Raw genomic sequence first — 22,905 nt, forward strand, 5'->3', positions numbered from 1 at the left:
CTATAAACATAATATATAAATCCATGTATATCAGAGCAATAAACATAATATATAAATCCATGTATATCAGAAATACGAATATAATCTTGTCAATAATATGGCATGGTGTTATATATTTCTCTGGCGAATTGTATTCATATATGTACCCAAGTTTAATGCCAAGCTTTATAGTTTTCTTTGTAATCAGCAAAGCAATAGAAAAAAAGAACTAGCAAAACAATTTGTCAAAATTCATACTCACAAGGAAACATATCTTTAAACCGATTTTTGTCTTTCTTTACGGCTCCCTTTCCGCATTCATGTGAGTGTTTTAGTCCTGTAGGAAATTTCTATTAAAATAATCCATAATCTATTTAATAGTTAGTTCATTAGTCTTGAAAATATGAGTACGGATTTGAATTCTTGGGAAAATGATTAACGCCTTAGCCGAAACGACGTAAGTTTCGCCCAACCCTACCCCTCGAAATTTTCTCTCAACCGTTATATCTTACTGAATAGTGCGTTTGCTTAATTTGTCTATCAAACAGTTAATAACGCTAAGCAGGGCTTAAACAAAACATGCCAGCAAAAACTGTTTTCAAGTTATGTCAATTATTTACGTAACATGGTTGCAATTGATATACAAATTGTAAGACAAACTAGATTTATTTTCATTTTCATTTTTTTACAACGAATTGATATCTTTAAATCATTGGAATTCGCAACAGACCCTCCACGAAAAAAGTGGAATAGATTTAATTATATATCAATTGGTAATCAGGATTTGAAACCATAAAAAGAAAGTAATTAAAGCTCTCTTAGAATGCATGTGCCTGTCACTTTTTTTTACAGCTTCATTTACGTTTGTTGCCTGGATATTTTCTTAAGTAATTAGCATTTTAAGTTCATTGTACTTGATTCGTTTGTACTTACCGCGTATTCTTCCTTGAAAGCACCGGACTCCTTCTTGAACGCTATAACCTCTGTTAATTCAGAAATATTGATTTTAGTATCAATAGTTGCTACATAGTTAGAGTAAACATTTTCTGAATGGTCCATATCCTCAGACATATTGTCATCGGTTTCTTCAAGGTATGTGCTCAGATGTGAAGCTATACTTCCTACTGAAATCCCGTCATCGACGTTTTTATAGATATTTTCTCCCTTCGGCCCTTCCTCTTCATTTATAAATGAATATATTGATTTGTCATTTGTTGTTATTAAATCACCGCTCATTTTTGTCGTGTTCTTATCTTCTTTTAAATCTTGCACGTTCGGAGAAACGATGTCACAGACTTCACTGGTATCTACAAATAAATGATAGAAACGTAAGTGCAACAGATATGGTAATTTTGTTTTATTTCATTTCTAGGGGGTATACTGATTCATCTAAGTAGGATGTAGTTTCACTGTGTCAGGTAACAATTAATCCAACAGACAGGTAAGGAAGAGTTGCGCTTACAAGGTTTCTGTGGCAAGTTTTAAGGGCCATAACTTCAGGAAAAATATTCGAATCACAAATTCCGTTATTCAAGCACAATTACATTTGATATACTTTTACTGTGCCAGGCTACAAAATAATCAACATTTAAGAAGAAGATGCACTTGTAAAAAAGGGAACATATTCAGTTATTTCTGTAGGCTTAACGGAATGGTTAAATGTTAATTATCACGATAGGTCAATTTTAATTATCATTATCGGATTAATTCTCAAAATATGTTTTGGCAACCTAATGATCCATATCAAATATGTGACAGTAATACGCCTCTATTCAGAACTATATGTTGATCATAAATGATACCATGTAGATATTTTTTTCACTTCCACCATGCATTAAATATCAGAAATCACATTTAGGAATAAAGGAATAATGCTTTCAATCCATGGATTTATTTTCTTTCTTACTTGACCTAGTAAGTCAAGTGAGACAAGAATCGCATGTAGTTTACTTTACTTCACCAGACCATGACACACCCAGATGAACACTCATTGCTGAATGAACGGAAACAGAAAGCAGGTTTATGTTCATATTAACCAATTTTGAATAATCAGTATTATTAACAAATATTTATTAAACATTCTTCATTTTCAGAATTTGAAGATGTTATCGTAATTTGTGTTCACATTAAACATATCATTTATCTGTTGGTATGAGCTAGTGAAACCAAACCTTACAAATATGTCATCTTAACCATGACGAAGCCAAAAGGGCGAAGCAAATATAAATACCAACTAAATTTAGGATGGGTACGCAATGGTACATATACGTTGAGTTTGCTATCAAATATGTTCAATAATATCGGCATTTCAGCAATTTCATTTTGATTTTTACTTTTCATTTATGAAAAAATATAAACTTACCAGTTTTATGAAACTCTACCGATCTTTCAACTGAAGACTTCCTTCTTCTTAAGAAAGGAAATGCAAATATAGTATGGTGTTAATATAATTATGGCGAAACAATTTACTGTAATTAAATCATTTAACGAATATTAATGCTGTCAAAATATAAGTCAAATATCAAGTGATAACTAATGAAGTCTGGTACATGTTCTTCGTTCCATCTTATATACCTGCGGCTTTGATGTTGTCACTAATACTATTCTAATATCAAAAACATACAGTATATAATGATCTATAAAACACAGCTTAAACTCCTCATATATAACAACGGAACAGTGTATTACTGTCTCTATAAAACGTTTATATACCTCAAAATTACATTATATGAATGTCTCTGAAACGAAGCTTATACCCCTAAAATATAACAACCGTACACTATATGGTTGTCTATAAACCATAGCCTATAACCCTCACATATCACAACTTTACATTATATAAATGTCTCTGACGCACAGCTTATACCCCTCAAATAAAACACAACCGTACATTATTTAATGTCTCTGAAAGACAATTTATACCCCTCAAATATCACAACGGTACATTATATAAATGTCTCTGAAACACAGCTTATACCCCTCAAATATCACAACCGTACATTATATAAACGTCTCTGAAACATAGCTTATACCCCTCAAATATCACAACCGTACATTATATAAATGTCTATGAAACACAGCTTATACCCCTCAAATATCACAACCGTACATTTTATAAATGTCTATGAAACACAGCTTATACCCTCACATACAACAACCGTACATTATATGGTTGTCTATAAAACATAGCCTATTAATTACGTTAACGTCTTACGGGTTTAATAGTGGGTTAGAAATGATATTGTCTTAACTTGATTATCTGTCTACCTGAAAGGCCTACAAAACTGATTTAAAGGTCTTACCTGTGGTGTATTATGAATACTGCAATCAGAACAATTGCCGCAATAACGAGCACACCGCCCGCTGCAGCTCCGATAGTTGTCGACATATTTTGGGCGACTGGAACTGTTAAGATACAGCAAATATATTCACGATTTTAGAAAACTATCTTTGTGGTGTTATTTCAAGAACGAACACAGTAATCAAATGTCTGCCAATATTTTGTAACTTAAAAAATATTAAGTGTTTTGGTAATTTTTCAGGATTAATGCGTTCTGAAATTTTAAAACAAAAAATAAATACCACCAATGAAATCCAATTAAAATAGCAGGGCCCGGATAATAAATTGAACAGTTTTGAACCATCCTAGGTATCTGTCATAAAGCTAGCATTTAGTATAAAAACGTTTACTAGTTTCGCTTTGCTGCTTATCGTCTAAAAGGGAAGCTAGTGCTGCCTATATATGTATTTAAACACTCGCGTAAATATCGTGCAACAATATTGAGAGATTGTTTTATGAAAATCTAAACATTCCGGTTGTCTCCCTTCAAAGGGTACGGTTTTCTTTTGCAAAGGCATTCAAAATTTACAAGTGTAAATTAAAATAAAAGTGATGATATTAAAGCTGTCCATTCAACTTAGTAACCCATCTAGGGTGAAACAAACATAATCCTCAACAAAATATCAGCACTTTGCGCTAAAACCTTCTGGTGATTCAAAACTAATTAAAGGGAATTTGTTAATAGTGACATATAGTGATAAACTCAAATAAATAATATTCTATTACATAGCATCAATATAAGATATGAACGTGATAAACAATGTTTTGTTCTAATATAAAATTTTGTTAATCTCATTTATGTACATAAGGGGAGACACTTTTCCGAAGCCTGCTCAGGTTTTATTGTACATTTTTATTGTATACCTGTCATATACATGTAACGAAGGTCTATCGAATGGAATGCCGTTCTACCGCTCGCCAATGTTCACGCATTTTCGTAGGACTTTTAATATCTTACAAAACTCACAAAACACAGTAGTTTTACAGAGCTAGTAAAAAGGAGGAAATCAAAAGTATCAATGATCGACCAAAACAAAGCAACGTGATCGACAGCAGAAATTATAACTGCCTCGTAAAAACACATGATATACTGTACATATGAGGCCAGTACCCAAACCAGTGCCCCTACAGGGTCGGGCAGTACCCAAACCAATGTCCCTTTTTGTTTCGTGTTTTCTGCTATAGAGGGCATTATAAAGACTAAACTGGTCTGCTGCCCCAACACTTTTTTATCTATTATTTTGGTCCCACCTTTCAGTTATTTTAGGTGTCTCCCTATGCACCTTCATATGACCTTAGCCGTTGTAAGAACGTTAACCCCCCAAAAAATATCTGTCTTCATTTGCTTCATATATGACTATTCTAGGTCACCTTGTGTCGTGCCAGTCATGAGTTAATACACGAGTCAATTTCTGTATTTGTATGGCGGTAAGTGTGTTCACTGCGTGAAACACCTCCCTTAAGTACATTACGCACATTGCACTCATATTGACATCACCAAACACTTGTATTTACGATAACCTGGCGGTAACTCCCCAATACACAATACGGAAATGACGACACGGAAATACGACAAGAAAAACGTGTGTTTTTACGCAGGATTAAGCCTTGCTAAACCTAAAGGATCAATTTATATCAATGCATTAAAATAACATGAAGCATACACATTGTGGAAGGTATAGTATATATACCTTTATTGTAGTAACTCCAACTTTCAGAAAGAATCCGTAAGCATACTTATTATTATGTTGGTGCTATGGGCCAAAATATTTATATTAAAAATAATTTAAAAAAAAATATTGTTCCTAAGTTCAACATGTATTGTCATCAATGCGCTTTCAAAAACTGTAGATGTAAATTGCTATGAGAATGTAATTGGTCGAAATAGACATATTTATCAACGGCACCTATCTGATTAGGGAGTTTGATCATAAAGAAATTCTCTTTCTAGCAAAACGTCAAAGGTTCTTTGTCACAGAGACTGTATTGTTTTCGCTGAGCCATGTCAAACCTTGATATGGGTGTGGTCACTCATACCCTACCTTAATCGTTATATTAGATAGGGGCATGGTCACAGATACCCTGCCTTTATCGTATTATCAGATAGGGGCGTGGTTACAGATACCCTGCCTTTGTCGTTTTATCAAATATGGGTATTGTCACAGAGACCCTGCCTTTATTGTTTTATCAAATAGGGGCGTGGTCGCAAATGCTCTGCCTTTATCGTTTGATCAGTAAGAGGCGTGATCACAGAGACCCTGCAATTATTTTGTTTATATTAAAATTAAAGATGATAAATATATATACTTTTATCATTAACTTGGACAATATAACAGTTTTGTGTTTAGAGTTTCTACTAAGTACATTTATATTGTTTAGAGACACTGTCTTCCTAGGCCCATTGTTTTATTATTCTGCGATAAACATTACACTTACCAGGTTTGAGGTTGCAGAGGTCGCCAGTCATCCCGGAAATGCAACCTCTCAAGCAGGCCCCATGGACCTTTTGACACTTTCCTTCCTGACAGCCCTGACAGCTATGTTGACAGTTAATTCCATAGAGATAGTCTTCGCATTCTAAAGAAACAGATTATTTAAACGGTTTTGGAGTGTTTGAAAAATTAACACGATTCCAACATACTCAGAAATAGATTTTGCATTCTAAACAAACCCTAGTATTGCAACAATAAATACAGTCAGTCATAAGAAATCGGAACCCGAGTTTCATACTTTTGAATAGGGTACTATATTGTAATATACATTTTATCTAATGAAAAATCTTAAAATACCACACGTGTGAAACGACATGATCAGAATTATTACATAAAAATTATCAAGATTGAACAGAGTAAACAGAGTATAATATGTATATGATTGAACAAAATTTCGATAGGAACATTGATTTAAAAATGACACGGAAATCACAAGACTGATTCTGAGAGCCAGACTTTTTATGATTATAATTATGACTATATCATATTATATAATAAAATTCTTCAAAGAAAATATCATGCTGCTACTTGGTTAAATGATTCAGATTTTCTCATGTAAATATCACATGTAAGCATTTAGGCATACATACTATAAGGTCTCTACTAAATAACATATAACAGTGGGTTTCATTCAAAAATAGTTCCTTTTCTAAAAAGTAGTACAGTCCCATAGTACAAGTGATGCCAATGATTATTACTTTATATATATATATATATATTTATATATGGTAAAATGTCTTATACTCGGGTAGATATGGCATATAATTTTGGTGGTTTGGTGCTTCCGTGGTGAATGTGAATAAGTTTACAGCACATTGAAGAGTTGGACAGCCGTCATATTAATTGAGCAAAACAGGTGCAATGCAACGTTTATGAGTAAAGATTTTCGTATGTGTAACCTTTCCATGTTTTACGTTAATTCAAGGCATAAAACAGAGTATGAGATACGAGGGACGCTTAGCATAGAATTGTTTCAATATTACGCATTTTGACTCGGCAAATCGCGAGGGGATTTTATTCATTACAAGATAATATCAACAGTAAGTACAAATCTGCTGACAGCAAAAGGAAGCAACTTAATTGGTCCCCCAAGTATATGCATCCTTGTCTATCCATATATAAATATAGTGGCTGTATACGGTGCGTTCAATGCATAAGTGTGGATGTTACGACATCCGGTGATACGCGTCCATTTATCACTGAGATCCATGTAATCTTGTCTCAAATCATAATCTTTTTACTGCCTTTATAACATAACGTGGAGCTTCCTTATCCGGATTCATTCCAGTTAAATCATGGTTAATAAAATTCAAATTACATTTAATTTCATTTATTTTATTAAGATCCATGTAATCTTGTCTCAAATAATAATCTTTTTACTGCCTTTATAACATAACGTGGAGCTTCCTTATCCGGATTCATACCTGTTAAATCATGGTTAATAAAATGCAAATTACATTTAATTTCATTTATTTTATTAAGATAATTGTCATCATATGTCTAAATCCATGTACACTTCAGTGATCCTAATTATGTTAGATGCAAACAAACTCATCTTTCTGTAAATTCAAATGAACTAATGTGTCGTGTACTAATAGACTCTGGAATTAAAAACATAACATTACATAGGAACAACACTTTCCTGAAAACGAACAACCTGTAGTAGATTATATTACTTTTAATCCTCCACTCGAAGTTACAAATGTTATGGTCAACTGCACACTGATACTATTCAATTGCACATACAGTGTAAACAAGCTAATACCTTATATTTTACTTTTCCTCTATTCTCATATACCTGTTATTGTCAACGGAAGGAAAAGAAACAATGCTTTTATCAAAACGAATACAATAAAACATCCGTAGTGTAGTAGTAAATTAACAACATTAATCAGGTATTTTACCTGTTGATGATAATATATTACATAGCAACAAGTATGCTACTTTATATTTCGTATATCATAAATTAACCTTAGACACAAAATGTTATATGATATAAGTATTTATCTAACCATGTATTGATCGTGTTTACTATTATTTTCTGTTCTTAACTAAAAGTAAGACTGTCTACAGCCAAATAAGAATGATCTTGCTTCCCTGTCTTGTTATTGTCATCGTAACCAACCGTAAGTGGTAGCAAGGCTAATGTTGGGATAAGGAACACGGGTATATACATATATACAAGATAGGTTCACCAAGGTTTATGTACTGAAGGCCGCGTGTTAAATTTGATCTACACAATATCATGAGATCAATGACAGTTTATGAGGTCTGTACTGAGAGGAGAACTAGGGCTTCATGTTTAATATGGATGTAACCGATTCGCGTTCATACCGGCATGAAAATTTGGGCGTTCAATCCATATATTGACTTTATTACTATAGAACAATTGTTTTATTTTATTTATTTTTTCTTAAATTGTTTATTTTATTTACTGCGTTTTGTATATGCGCCGTTTTTTAAACGACATTCGCGGAACAGCCCTATTCAACTAAAATTGGCCCAAATAATTAAGTCTTTTGAGCGTTTGACGCAGAAGCATTATCCATGTTATCCGAAGCGAAGCGACAAGGTTCTCATTGAACAAGGTTTATCTATGACGTCATAAGTAAACCACGTGTTACGTCACGAGAGTGTTTTTTTCACACTCAAATGAAATGCATTTCTGCTGGTAATGTTCATAAAGTGGGTTGCAGCGCAAATGTAAATATAAAGTAATGGATACAAAAAAATGTCATTTTGATTCTCAGTTCATATCCCTTCTCGTAAATATTGCGAAAAGAAGACAATAAAGGAACGAAATATACAATTCGCGAAAACAGTACAAACGCCAGTTTCTTCAATATCCTATACTTGTGGAAATGTCCTTACTGCACTATAGAAATGGTGTATGTCGTTTACATTTTTCATCTATCCAATATTAGCCCGAAAAATTGAATTTCCAAAGCGTTATTTTTTTTTCAGTTTCACAGTATCACATGCCTACCTTTGTCACATAACTCTCCTTTGAAACCGGCCGTGCATCCTCGAGAACAATGACCATTGATGTGGTGACAGGTATCGTTACTCATACAACTACCACACATACCCGAACAGTTAGTCCCGTATGAACCCTGGTCACACTCTACAACAAAATATAGATATTGCAGAATATTTTGATATAATTGTCATGAGTTTATTATTTCAAAAGAAATGCTGGTCTGGAGAAGAAATGAAATCAGAGCCACCTCTGACTCAAAAATATTTGAAATACGTTTACGTGCCAAAATACCAAATTGTCCCTTTCTAAGTATAGTTAGATCTATTCAAGGGCCTACGTGACCCGGACAGTTTTTCATGTTCTACTTATAGAACCACGTGTTGGAAAATTAACTTGTAATAGAAAAGAATGATGGATGGTATATATTTATGAAAAATGAACAAACATTTTTGGAATTGATACTTTGGTATACACTACATTAATATTTAACTAAAAACTGTCCTGTTTTGGGGTATGCTGATGGTAGAGTGCTATTAACTATAGTGTCTAGAAAAAACAAAACAATTTGAAGGACATTCTGAACCCCCTATAAAAAACCCGGATGTAAAACACGCCTCAGAAAAAAACACGGTATAATATACATAGGCGGGGTGGGGGTATCAAACACGGAAGAGAAAAGAATACTAACTCTGGCTACATGTGTCCGTCCTCCATCCGTCCTTACAGCCACCCGGTGGACATTGTCCTGTCGTCCTGTTACACGACTCTGTCTGACAATTACAGCTCTGATCACAGTTATATCCATAGGACCCAGGGTCACATTCTAATAACAACAAAAAATAAAAATAAGAAGAGGAACAAATGGGCACGCTGATTTTAAATCTGTATCCAATACTGTTATGAGACGGGTTATTTTAAGGTAGCCACACTTAATAACTATATCAAAGTTACAATTTTGAGTAGAACTTAATAGATGGTTTGGTAGGTTAACGTTCACTGGTGTACTCACGAGAACTACATGAAGGTCCGTTCCAGCCTCTATCACACGCGTTGCCTGGACAGACACCGTTTGTTGGGTCACACGTGCCATTCTTACAAAAACATTCTCCTGAACAATTGATTCCAAATGTTCCGATCGGGCAAGCTGTCAGAAATCAATTACATTCAAGTAACATATATTACTAACATAAGAACGGCCTAGTATTACATACATCATCTGATTTCACTGCCAATATAATAATTCATATATATGGATTGAACGCCGNCCCCCCCCCCCCCCCCCCCCCAATGTAAATGCCGGTATGTTCCACAAAGCCGATACGACTTTTTGGTAAATGTTTATGTAACGGATTTACGTTCCTGCCGGCGTGAGAATGAAAAATGCTGTTCAAGACATACATTTGAATTCTAAATTATATAATTATTATTGATCAAAATATAGGTATTTCCTTATATTTTCGATATTGAATTGTCAGTGTTATCAGTGCGGACGAGATTCCTGGAATGGCCTAACGCCAACAAAATGTTTTGTTCAAACGCTTGTCTCGTACATTATTCGAGGCGGGAGAAGCTTCAACATGACGCTGATCAAATTGCATCCATAGCATGTTAACATTTCTTTTTTAATTTATTTTTGTACCAAAACAAACGGTTGTTCTTCTGGATTGTAGATTATGTTTCAGATTGCAAATATTACAATAAAATAGAGTTTACAGTCGCACATAGCCTTTGGCTATGACAAGTTAACTTCTGTTTAAGGAGTAATGTCGATCCTTTATTTCAATAAGTTCTATATGTTATCTTACAAACCATAATAATATATTTCGTTTTACAGAGAATTTTTTTTTTTTGCGTTAGGATCGTAGGTTTTGTTTCGGATAACTCAATATTTGTCATACCAGTTGCTTTTATGTTTCCTCTTTTGGAGACCTCTGTAACTACCTATTTATATATTACTTTACTTACACTCATCACAGAAGGATGTGGTCCATCCATCCGAGCAGCCGTTAGGACATTTTCCAGTCACGTGATCGCACGGAGCATTGTGTCTACAGGCTCCACATGTAAGGTTACAATCATGGCCAAACCTGCCTTTGTCACATTCTGGACAGATGGAAGATAAACAATTCAATGGAAGACCAAGAGCATACTCATTATATATATCAGAGACAGAAATTATGTTTCCATTGACAGAATGGGTGGTATTTCAGCTGCCACTGTTGATATGTTTTGTGTTACCTTAAATCAAGAAACAATTTTGCACATGACTTTGTAACTGTAAAAATAGATAGCAATAACCTAGAAAGTTATTTGATGACTGACTGACTGGCGTCCTTCCATCAGGTCATTACTTAAGGCGAGGTCAAGCATTAACAGTCGTTAAGTGCTGATCGTTATATAAGTCATCTCTCTTTATACAATTAAGGCCAGCAGCAGTAATAGGGTAACTGAGAAAAGGAGTGTTGTGATGTTTGTTTAAAATTTTATACGTGAAAATATTTGAGATTGTTAAGAATTAACATAATCAGTCTTTTATCCTTACCTTTACTGCAGGATTCCGTTTGCCATCCTGGCTCACATCCATCATATAAACAAGTTCCATTAGCAGCGTCACATGATCCCTGTCGACAGTGGCATGTTTCTTCACAATTTTGTCCAAAGGTTTGGTCGCCACAACCTGCACGTCAATGTACACATACTTAAATTAGGATACATGCTTAAATGACAATTCATTACTTACAATAATCTATACAACATCTTATCAATATTTTTTGTGGGCAGAATTTTTTATATTTAACGAATAGATCTGGTAAAATATTTAGTAATAAAAATGACAGGACAGCGCCCCGGGCTAAACACTAATTGGATACCCTGGATACACACGTTGGTTACATGCTGTTCCGTTCCACCCCCGCTGACATCTGTCGCTAGGGCACGTTCCATTTTGAGGGTCACATGTGTCAACATCACAGAAACAGAATTGTTGACACCATAAACCAAAGCTGCCATGGTTGCATGCTGTAAATAAACATACATGTAAATATAATGCTATGTGGTGAAAGTATTATAAAAAATATTTAATTCATTCATAAAATCATGATTATAAAACAGGAATCAATTGCGTTTGAAAACAAACAAAAATGTGTTTAGTGATATTAATGGCACTATGGAATACATTTTGAAGTACATGTATTTTCATAATAATTTATCGTTCCTCTCTAATGCCAATAAGGTTTCCTTAAATAGAGAGTTCTATCATTTTCTACTCTATACAATCACTGAAAAGTGATTTCCATTGTAATTTCTTTTCTCTTTATCAATACAAAAATGAATGTTTGTTGTGGGCTTTTATAAAGAGGTAGACCATTTCAAAAATTATTGACGATAATATTACGATAGTTGTAAGCTGGAAAACATCGTTCATCACAGGAAGCACAGGAGATAAACCTTTCTGGCATATAATCAAAAAGTCAGTGTCGAATCCACATGGTGAGTTTGATTTTTATCAAAAATAGTTTTCGACTAAATAAAAGAATGCTAATGAAACAACGAAAGCAACTCAGAAAGTCAGAAAAAAAACAATTAACAAATGTGTACGTTTTTTTCGTTGGAGATGCAACACTTCATTAACAGTTATTATTTAGTCGAGTAAAAAGGGAAATGAAATCCATAGGACTCGATTGCCATAGACTATTTCGACTTTTTACAATTTCCTGTCATCAAACGTCAATGGTAAAGTTTTGAAATGAAAATTGTTCTCATTGACCTGAACATAAATTATACTGTTTATTTTTGGTGTATTCCAGAAACAAAATGACACCCCCTCCTCGTCAGTTATTATTATTCCCAGGTCTAAAAAAAATCCTCATGCCTGTTTCGTTAAATGCTAATATTTTTATTTTCAAGTAAATTAGAAAACTGATATGCTCAATGAAGCTCTCAAACCATGTTGTCAAGTTAGAAAACCATTTCAAAGTCTTGTCTCGTTCAGATATCAAAACAACAGAGGAGAAATACAGGCCATATGTGTCTCTTGTTTTGAAAGTCGTCATGTTGTCGTTCGTTCTGATGTCCTTTCAGTTGTTTTCTTTCATAGACTTCAAAATAGGGACGTAACACAAATGTTATTGAAGCTTTAAAATTTGTAATAGATACAGCATGCCAAAAATGATTAACACAGCATCATCTCATCGGTAATGAAAGGGACCATTAAGGTAGGAATCCAATTACAAATCTGGCAAGACTACCGTAATTTCTTGTGTATTGCCTTCATGTGGGACGAAATGATTCCAAAAATCTGTAAAAAGTGGGGGCTATATGGTTTCTTCAAAATGCAAAATCGTATACATCTGAATTGTAAATAAAAACGCAACAAAGTTATGGAAATTCTCAAGTTTCATCATCCAAAATATGCATGAAAACTTTAGTCATACTATCGGGCACTGTGTAACATCGTCTATGAGGAGTATTTAATGGATTGCTAAGGGTTGACTTGCCTGTTTAAATCAGAATAATGAACGGTATTGTGAGTTTATCAAGGATATGTTTAAAGTTTACAAACTCATAAATGAATCTATATCGAAAACGTCGATTTTTAACATTGTTACATAGCCATATAAGTACATGTGATAGCTACATACACCTGATGTTAGAAATGAAGATTACATTCATCGCGTAAAAAAGTTTTTCTGTAGAAAATAACCAATGGAAAACCCTGGGGCGGATAATATGCTGAATTTATTTCCTAAACATGATAATTTAAGGGGCGCAGGAAATATAACGGATCGGGCAATACGCAAGATAGTACGGTACTTTGGAAACAGAAGACGAGGTGCGTAGCGTAAAATTCCTATAGCCAAAAATTTGAGGAGTAATGTGTATGGAGGATCTGGTACTCTTTTCTATGTGATTTAAATAAACTCTTAGTAATATTCACCTGTATCACAAATGTCTCCCTGCAGTCCGCTTTCACATCCAGCAAAACATATGCCGTTGTCCGGATTACAAACTCTATCCCGGCATCCATCCGGACACTGTTCCAAGCAGTTGTCCTGTCCAAACCATCCAGTCGGACAACCTATTTCAATGATACAATACAAGTCAAATGTTTATGCGTTAGAAAGAAAATTAGATAAGTGTTTATCATAGAGTTGTTATATGACACGCTACGATGTGCTTCGTTATAACTCTGCAAAACCAATGGATTTGGTAATGTTTATTCGTAGTCTTAAAGGTATAGTACTATTTTTTATCACTTACTATTTCAAATCATTAGAAATATTTTATTTATTATTTGTCTCTGTTTTACTGTTGCACAATTTTGTGTCTCGTTGCACTTTGTTAATATATGATTTAAAACGTTTCTTTCTTTTTACTTCAAGCATTATTATTGTAATGACTTTGTATCAATTACATGTATAATGTATATACATTACATACAAGTATATATAAATAATATTTGATTTGGCAATGCATAAGATTATTTTCATTTTACTACTGTAATCAATAATATTGAAAAATAATTATATCAGCATACAAGCCGATATCAAGCCGATAAGAGTAGGTTTTACACGTATAACGATACTATCGGAACAGCCGAGTTTGACCATGTATCAGGTATTACTATCGGAACAGCCGAGTATGGCCATGTATCGGGTATTACTATCGGAACAGACAGGTATATGGCCATGTATCGGGTTTTACTATCGGAACAGCCGAGTCTGGCCATGTATCGGGTATTACTATCGGAACAGTCAAGTGTATGGCCTTGTATCGGGTATTACTATCGGAACAGCCGAGTCTGGCCATGTATCGGGTATTACTATCAGAACAGCCGAGTCTGGCCATGTATCGGGTATTATTATCGGAACAGCCAAGTCTGGCCATGTATCGGGTATTACTATCGGAACAGCCGAGTCTGGCCATGTATCGGGTATTACTATTGGAACAGTCGAGTCTGGCCATGTATCGGGTATTACTAGCGGAACAGCCAAGTCTGGCCATGTATCGGGTATTACTATCGGAACAGTAAAGTGTATGGCCTTGTATCGGGTATTACTATCGAAACAGCCGAGTCTGGCCATGTATCAGGTATTACTATCGGAACAGCCAAGTCTGGCCATGCATCTGGTATTACTATCGGAACAGCCTAGTCTGGCCAAGCATCGGTTATAACTATCGGAACAGCCAAGTCTGGCCATGTATCGGGTATTACTGTCGGAACAGACAGGTATATGGCCATGTATCGGGTATTACTATCGGAAAAGCCGAGTCTGACCATGTATCGGGTATTACTATCGGAACAACCGAGTCTGGCCATGTATCGGGTATTACTATCGGAACAGCCGAGTTTGGCCATGTATCGGGTTTTACCATCGGAACAGTCGAGTCTGGCCATGTATCGGGTTTTACTATCGGAACAGCCGAGTCTGGCCATGTATCGGGTACTACTATTGGCACAGCCGAGTCTGGCCATGTATCGGGTATTACTATTGGAACAGTCGAGTCTGGCCATGTATCGGGTATTACTATTGGCACAGCCGAGACTGGCCATGTATTGGGTATTACTATTGGAACAGTCGAGTATGGCCATGTATCGGGTATTACTATCGGAACGGCTAAGTCTGGCCATGTAGCGGGTATTATTATCGGAACAGCCAAGTCTGTTCATGTATCGGGTATTACTATCGGAACAGCAGAGTCTGGCCATGTATCGGGTATTACTATCGGAAAAGCCGAGTCTGACCATGTATCGGGTATTACTATCGGAACAACCGAGTCTGGCCATGTATCGGGTATTACTATCAGAACAGCCGAGTCTGGCCATGTATCGGGTTTTACTAAGGAAACAGCCGAGTCTGGCCATGTATCGGGTACTACTATTGGCACAGCCGAGACTGGCCATGTATTGGGTATTACTATTGGAACAGTCGAGTCTGGCCATGTATCGGGTATTACTATCGGAACAGCCGAGTCTGGCCATGTATCGGCTATTACTATCGGAACAGCCAAGTCTGGCCATGTATCGGGTATTACTACCGGAACAGCCAAGTCTGGCCATGTATCGGGTATTACTATCGGAACAGCCGTGTCTGGTCATATGTATCGGGTTTTACTATCGGAACAGTCGAGTCTGGCCTTGTATCGGGTAATTTTGATGTCTAGAGACGAGTACAATTCGAATAACAGTATTGCAAAGTACAACAAGCTGTAAGCTTTAGATACCACCCAGTGTCTATGTTAAAGAACATGAAGTTAATAAGGAGGGAATCATTTACTTATGTTAACGTACAAGAAGAAATTTCCGCAGATATTTCTCGGTTCATAAATTTGTTTGCGACCTATGATCTGCAAAATAATACAAGCGCAAAGATGGGCCGCAATAATAAACTTCATAATTAAAATAATGTCGCAATGAAATAGCGAGCAGGTGGTTGTCACGATTCATATTCATCGAGAGTAATAGAAGATGTTTGAAAAAAAATAGATCACATACATCTAGTAGTTTTGTTGGAGGTCTGCTATTCAAAATACGCCTACTTGTTTTTCACAATATGCTGTAATAACACTTTTTCATTTGACTATTTGACACTGTGTATGCCGAGTGTCCAGTCGAGGTGCTTAAGATAAATGGGGAACATCGGAAAAACTCGGATTGCCGAATTTATTCGCCATGGGTAACTGGTTCAGGCAAACAGGTAAAAATACATTTACACCTAAATTGACATTAGAATCATTAACATCATCTGTTTCTTTATTTATAGAAATATCTATAGAATATACTCTACATACTCGCCAAAGGATCGTACCGATACTATGGCGATAATATTCGCGAATATTTCGTTCATACAAATGTCCAGCTCGTGAAGTTATAATCCGTGTCAATTAATTTCCTGATTTTGGGGTCAAAATTTTGAACATTTAAGCCCAAGAAAATAGCCCGTTATACGGTAATACTAATTTAAATGTCCTCTGTTTACCGTACGCCTCTAGCTCGCAAAGCTCTACATAAGGATTTGGATCGTTCCTGCGTTCATTATCAGCGTATGTTATAAAGCGTCCTCTGGCTAGACACGGGACCGTCGGATGAGCAGGTGGGTTACTTCTAGTCTCGTCACGACATATATGGCCTTCTATCTGGTGATCCCAGTTCCACTGGCGTCTATATTCTGTGTCTGATACAATCAGTTTGTAACCAAACATTCTTCGGCTCGTTCCTGAACCGAATAAAGCAAAATGATATAATTAGAAACTTGCCCAAAAGGATTATAGTTGTCATGCTGATATTCAAACTCAGTATGGATATTTCATGTATAGAAATTCATAAACACACACATTTCTGTCGCCTGAAAGAAAACAAACTAAAAGGAAAGTTCCCTATGTTTGCTTTAGGTTCTACAATAACACAATGCATGACTCGCTCTGGGATGTACTCTTCTGAGGTTTAAATCACGTTCAAGTCTCGTTTTATTCTCCTGTAAAGTGTTTTTAGAATATTTAAGAAATCATGATCGATTTCAATAGCAAATACGCATCTGAAAAATGTGTCAAAAAATGGATGCCTGTTGTTTGTTGAACACTTTTACATGAAACAAATGACCAATTCGGCGGCCATTTTGAAAATGTGAATTTATTGAAAAACTTTCACCTTTTTGACACTAGATACACTCGAACGTCAATTTGTCGCCATTTTTAATTTTAACAAGTTCATATTTGCTGTACAACGTTATAATGTTCAGCATGATGAAAATAATATGAACTAAGTTCGTAATTATACATATTGGTATTTTTTTCATATTTAGTGAGATTGAAGCATTTTTGACTTTTGATTTGTGACCCCTTAAAAGGAGAAAATAACACAAATAGTAATGGTAAAAAAACAAGAAAAAGAAGCACACGGATCCCACCCCTATTTTATGGCTGTTTTAGAAAGAGAAACACCCCCACCCCCTATTTTATGGCTGTGTTAGAAAGAGACACCCCCACCCCCACCCCACCCCCTATTTTATGGCTGTTTTAGAAAGAAAAACACCCCACCCCCTATTTTATGGCTGTGTTAGAAAGAGAAACACCCTCACCCCCCCTTTTTTTGTTTTTTTTGAAAAAGAAAAAACCCCCCCCCCCACCCCGCCCCCTATTTTATGGCTGTGGTAGAAAGAGACACCCCCACCCCCCCATTTTTTTGTTGTTTTTTAAAAAGAAAAAACCCCCCCCCCCCTTTTATTGCTGTGTTTGAAAGAGAAACACCCCACCCCCTACTTTATGGCTGTGTTTGAAAGAGAAACACCCTCACCCCCTATTTTATGGGTGTGTTTGAAAGAGAAACACCCCCACCCCCGATTTTATGGCTGTGGTTGAAAAGGACACCCCCCCCCCCACCCCGCCCCCTATTTTATGGCTGTGTTAGAAAGAGACACCCCCCCCCCCACCCCGCCCCCTATTTTATGGGTGTGTTTGAAAGAGAAACACCCCAACCCCTATTTTATGGCTGTGTTAGAAAGAGAAACACCCCAACCCCTATTTTATGGCTGTGTTAGAAAGAGAAACACCCCCTCCCCCTATTTTATGGCTGTGTTAGAAAGAGAGACACCCCCACCCCCACCCCACCCCCTATTTTATGGCTGTGTTAGAAAGAGAAACACCCTCACCCCCTATTTTATGGTTGTTTTAGAAAGAGAAACACCCCCACCCCCCTATTTTATGACTGTGTTAGAAAGAGAAACACCCCCACCCCCACCCCCTATTGTATGGCTGTGTTAGAAAGAGAAGCACATTTTCTTTTGATTCATTAAATATTTATAAAAGTTTAATTGCAAAACTTTTTGTATCAAGTGTAAAATCTGCAAAAAAGGTGTAAAAATTAAAAGTTCATTACAAAATAATGGGGAAGGAGTAACTTAAATAACTTTTCTGAGTTTAAAGAATAAGATTAAGAAATTTTATTTCCATAATTTGAAAAAAAGATACTACTTTTTTTAATTCTGTAAACATTCGCATATCTCTGATAACATACTTGGACGATAGGTTAAATATTTGTAAAATTGTTCTGTAAAAGGGCAAAACCAAAACAATCACCTAAAATTACATATTATGATAAATTGGTATCTTTAGCCGATCCTAGCACAAAAACTAACATACGGACATACATTTATATATATATTTTTTATGCAATTTATGCAACTATGCCATGAACTCCGTTTTCCAAAAATGCATATAAGAATAAAACTGAATTATTATTACTTCTTAGAGGTGTAAATCCTTAAAGTGTAAAGTGTTCAATCCATCTGCGGAATACACTTGATGCTGAGCTTGAGTTTATGTGTCTATATTAGATATATATACATACATAGATGTAGACTCGCCAGGACTAGAATTTGGACGATATTTAATTCATGCTCAGTCAAAGTCATAACCGTTTCGATCTAAATAAATAGAGAATAATACATGCCTTTTTCCATATCACACCCAGTATCAACCCGAGACTGCAATATCAGCCCAAGGGACGAAGGCCCGAGGGCTGATATTGGTCGAGGGTTGTTACTGGGTGTTATATGGAAAAAGGCGTGTTTTATTCTGTTTATTACATACTTACTAATAAAAACTGCTATCTTATGTTTTATTTTTATTTTTGAAATATTGAAAAACGATTTTTTTTCCAAAAGGGGTGTGATATGGGTTTTGCGGGCTGATACGGGTTTTGGGGTGTGATACGGCGGGATCTGATACGGGTTTTGGGGTGTGATACGGCGAGGGCTGATATGGGTTAGAGCAATTGTGTCGTATCGCATATACAAAATATTACGTATGTAATAAAGGTAAATACTTGTACAAAGTTTATCGTACCTACCACCTCTATAGTCAATGTCGATCCTTGCTATGGTGTAATCGCCAGTGAGGTTCACCCACCAGCGAGGGAAATTTTCAACTCTGGTATGAACACATCTGTCAAAAAATGTGTTCCCATCTGTGTATTTAGTTCCGTCCACAACATTTTCAGCCTTTGATCTTCGATCCCAAGTTGATGAGAGCCAGGCTGGTTTATGAAACGCCACATTAACTACAGTGGGAAAAAAACATTAAATAAGAATCAGAAAAAGATAGTTTCTTCAATACTCAGACTTATTAAAACATTTTTCTTCATTTGGATTAAAGCATATCACACAGCGTGTTGTTAAAACAACCAATGGATTAACATATTAAAACACTGTGTTTACATTTAAGCAAAGTGTTATATCAAAACTAACTTTACTTGATCAATGTTTAATATATCAAGACAATCAATACTTATAAACTCAAATTTTCTACGCATCAGCATTACTTAATCAATATGTTAACAGATTAAATCCAAAGATTAGTTCGCATATTAAAACTAAAAATGGGTCAGCATTTAAAAATAAACCGGTGAAAATATTCAAACAATTAAAACAAAAAAATGTGTTACATTTATATTATTTTAGCTGTGAAATCTGTTTATTATGCAATACAACACACGATTTTTATCTTGCATTGCAGATAACAAGAGTGTCTGAGCGGATGAATTCACTAACGATTGCGTGAAGCGAATTGAATGTACGTCCGCACAATATATGAGTGTTATCTACGACATCATAGTAAAAGCATGTACATGTATGATGTTGCATTTATTTCATATTTACACGTTCTATTATAACACAATAGCAGTATAATAATGTACAACATTTGGTAAAGCTCCCTATCTAGCTAGAATAAGCCACTATTAAGCGCTTTACAGTACATAGGTATGCAAATCATACAATCATACCAATTAGAATATACATTAATTAATACAATTTTGAGGAATTTGCAGGGAGCTGCCTTATCAGGCGCTAACTACTAGTCCGATGCCACCTGGCTAATATCTCCCTATGTGTGTATGTCTGCGTGTGTGCTGGAGATGTAGTGTGTTCTGTTTGTAGTGGGACCGTGCTTCCAACAGTATAATTTATAGTGCCACCACACTTGCTACAGCACAGATACCGCAACATCCACCCCAGATCATTTTATACTCCACCTGGGTTGTCGGAGTTGTGTAGGCATGAGAAAACACACTTTCTCTGAATATTTCATGACTACGACAACTTCGGGGATCGAACACCGGCAGCCTGAATGGAAGGCCGGAGTGATAATCACTCGACCAATCCGTAGAGTCTGAAGATAGAATTGGCTTATTAACCTATGTCACATATTCTACATCAGTGATAATTGAAATCCGTGCACCATTCGGTAGAACTCACTGAAATGAAACAAGTGAGCATACTCTATGTACATGACTAGTCACAAACCCTCACATAAAAATAACGTTGCTGAAAAACCGATTGGACCCGTTTTTGTAGTCGTCGGTATTAAGAAAATGACTTCGACATAAACAATTTGAGTGCGGTTTCTGTTATGACTAGTAAGGTAAATCAAATTTCTGTAAAACCATACTCGTAATAAAAAATGTAAACAAAACTTTTTCCGTTGTATTCGGATTTTATTTGGAATGTAATGAACCGCAAATATGATTAAAATAACTTTAATTTTATATACTGAGGACCTGTGCAGGTTCGGGGAAAGAGACTAGTATCCCGCAGCATGTCGGAGGAAACGAATTATGTGGGAGCCTCACTGCAATCAGGGATGGTTTATTCCGTCTCCTCTAAACAGGGAACTATTTTTTACATTGACATTATCATTCTTATTTTGACAGATGCACAAACTGGTAATCTTCGGAGATTTCCGGTTCTGAAGATTTCCTGATCTACGTCTTTCCGGAAATAAACAAAAAAGGTCCTATTGCAATATGACGTAGATTGTGATGTTAAGATATGCTACTCGCTAAATAACGTATTCCTATCAGTATTATACAAATTTAGGTTAAAGGTTTCATACTTTTTCACAATGCATACAGTATAGTTTAACAATATCGGAAAAGAAAGAAAAATAACATAACAATTTGTAATTCACCTTTGGTGATTCGTTTCTACTTTTTGGACGATTTCCTAAGTATCCATGGCAACCAGCGCGAGAGCTGCCTATTACCCCTGTTACTGATTGTACTATTGACGAAGTAAGTTCGATGGTGACATTGTTAACGAGGACGTGTGTTGTGGTTTGTTTCATTGTGATATTGATAACGAGGAAGTGTGTTGTGGTATGTTCTATTGTGATATTGATAACGAGGAAGTGTGTTGTAGGTTTGATTGTGATATTGATAACGAGGAAGTGTGTTGTGGTATGTTCCATTGTAGTATTGATAACGAGGAAGTGTGTTGTAGTATGCTCTAGTGTAATATTGATAACGAGGAAGTGTGTTGTGGTATGTTCTAGTGTAATATTGATAACGAGGAAGTGTATTGTAGTATGTTCCATCGTAATATAATAGCGATGAATTGTGTTGTAGTAAGTTCCATCGTGATATGAGTATTAGGAAGTTTGTTGTAGTATGTTCCATTGTGATATTGTTAACGAGGACGTGTGCTGTGGTATGTTCTAGTGTAATATTGATAACGAGGAAGTGTGTTGTGGTATATTCTAGTGTAATATTGATAACGAGGAAGTGTGTTGTGGTATGTCCTAGTGTAATATTGATAACGAGGAAGTGTGTTTTAGTATGTTCCATCGTAATATAATAGAGATGAAGTGTGTTGTAGTAAGTTCCATCGTGATATGAGTATGAGGAAGTGTGTTGTAGTATGTTCCATTGTGATATTGTTAACGAGGACGTGTGTTGTGGTATGTTCTAGTGTAATATTGATAACGAGGAAGTGTGTTGTGGTATGTTCTAGTGTGATATTGATAACGAGGAAGTGTGTTGTAGTATGTTCCATCGTGATATGATAGCGAGGAAGTGTGTGATGTAGTATGTTACATCGTGATACGATAGCGAGGAAGTGTGTTGTAGTATGTTCCATTGTGATATTGTTAACGAGGAAGTGTGTTGTAGTATGTTCCATCGTGATATGAGTATGAAGAAGTGTGTTGTAGTATGTTCCATCGTCATATGATAACGAGGAAGTGTGTTGTAGTATGTTCCATCGTAATATCGATAACGAGGAAGTGTGTTGTGGTATTTTCTATTGTGTTATCGATAACGAGGAAGTGTGTTGTTGTATGTT

At 35.7% G+C, this 22,905-nt stretch overlaps 2 protein-coding genes across 4 annotated transcripts in view; both read right to left on the bottom strand.

Annotated features, from left to right (window-relative positions):
- Positions 1 to 19,694, bottom strand: part of LOC110454570 (multiple epidermal growth factor-like domains protein 10) — a 60,119-nt gene extending 40,425 nt beyond the window's left edge. The window contains exon 1 of the mRNA XM_021504148.1: positions 19,634 to 19,694. The gene's annotated coding sequence lies outside the window, so the exon portion shown is untranslated. The remainder of the gene's footprint in view (positions 1 to 19,633) is intronic.
- LOC110454571 (multiple epidermal growth factor-like domains protein 10) overlaps positions 112 to 22,905 on the bottom strand; it is a 28,594-nt gene continuing 5,800 nt past the window's right edge. Inside the window, exons 2-15 of one of the 3 annotated variants that reach the window (XM_021504152.1) lie at positions 19,638 to 19,847; positions 16,771 to 17,007; positions 13,728 to 13,868; positions 11,675 to 11,809; positions 11,334 to 11,468; positions 10,757 to 10,894; positions 9,801 to 9,935; positions 9,480 to 9,614; positions 8,798 to 8,935; positions 5,756 to 5,896; positions 3,282 to 3,384; positions 2,342 to 2,385; positions 913 to 1,286; positions 112 to 329 (exon numbers count right to left, since the gene is read on the bottom strand). In XM_021504152.1, the coding sequence (XP_021359827.1) occupies positions 225 to 329; positions 913 to 1,286; positions 2,342 to 2,385; positions 3,282 to 3,384; positions 5,756 to 5,896; positions 8,798 to 8,935; positions 9,480 to 9,614; positions 9,801 to 9,935; positions 10,757 to 10,894; positions 11,334 to 11,468; positions 11,675 to 11,809; positions 13,728 to 13,868; positions 16,771 to 17,007; positions 19,638 to 19,847 (2,171 nt within the window). In that variant the 3' untranslated portion in view covers positions 112 to 224. Of the gene's footprint in view, positions 330 to 912; positions 1,287 to 2,341; positions 2,389 to 3,281; positions 3,385 to 5,755; positions 5,897 to 8,797; positions 8,936 to 9,479; positions 9,615 to 9,800; positions 9,936 to 10,756; positions 10,895 to 11,333; positions 11,469 to 11,674; positions 11,810 to 13,727; positions 13,869 to 16,770; positions 17,008 to 19,637; positions 19,848 to 22,905 lie in introns of all 3 variants that reach the window. The other 2 variants (XM_021504151.1, XM_021504153.1) reach the window with 2 other exon arrangements.

The sequence above is a fragment of the Mizuhopecten yessoensis genome, unplaced genomic scaffold (genome assembly GCF_002113885.1).
Source record: "Mizuhopecten yessoensis strain PY_sf001 unplaced genomic scaffold, ASM211388v2 scaffold7907, whole genome shotgun sequence".
NCBI classification, from domain to species: domain Eukaryota; kingdom Metazoa; phylum Mollusca; class Bivalvia; order Pectinida; family Pectinidae; genus Mizuhopecten; species Mizuhopecten yessoensis.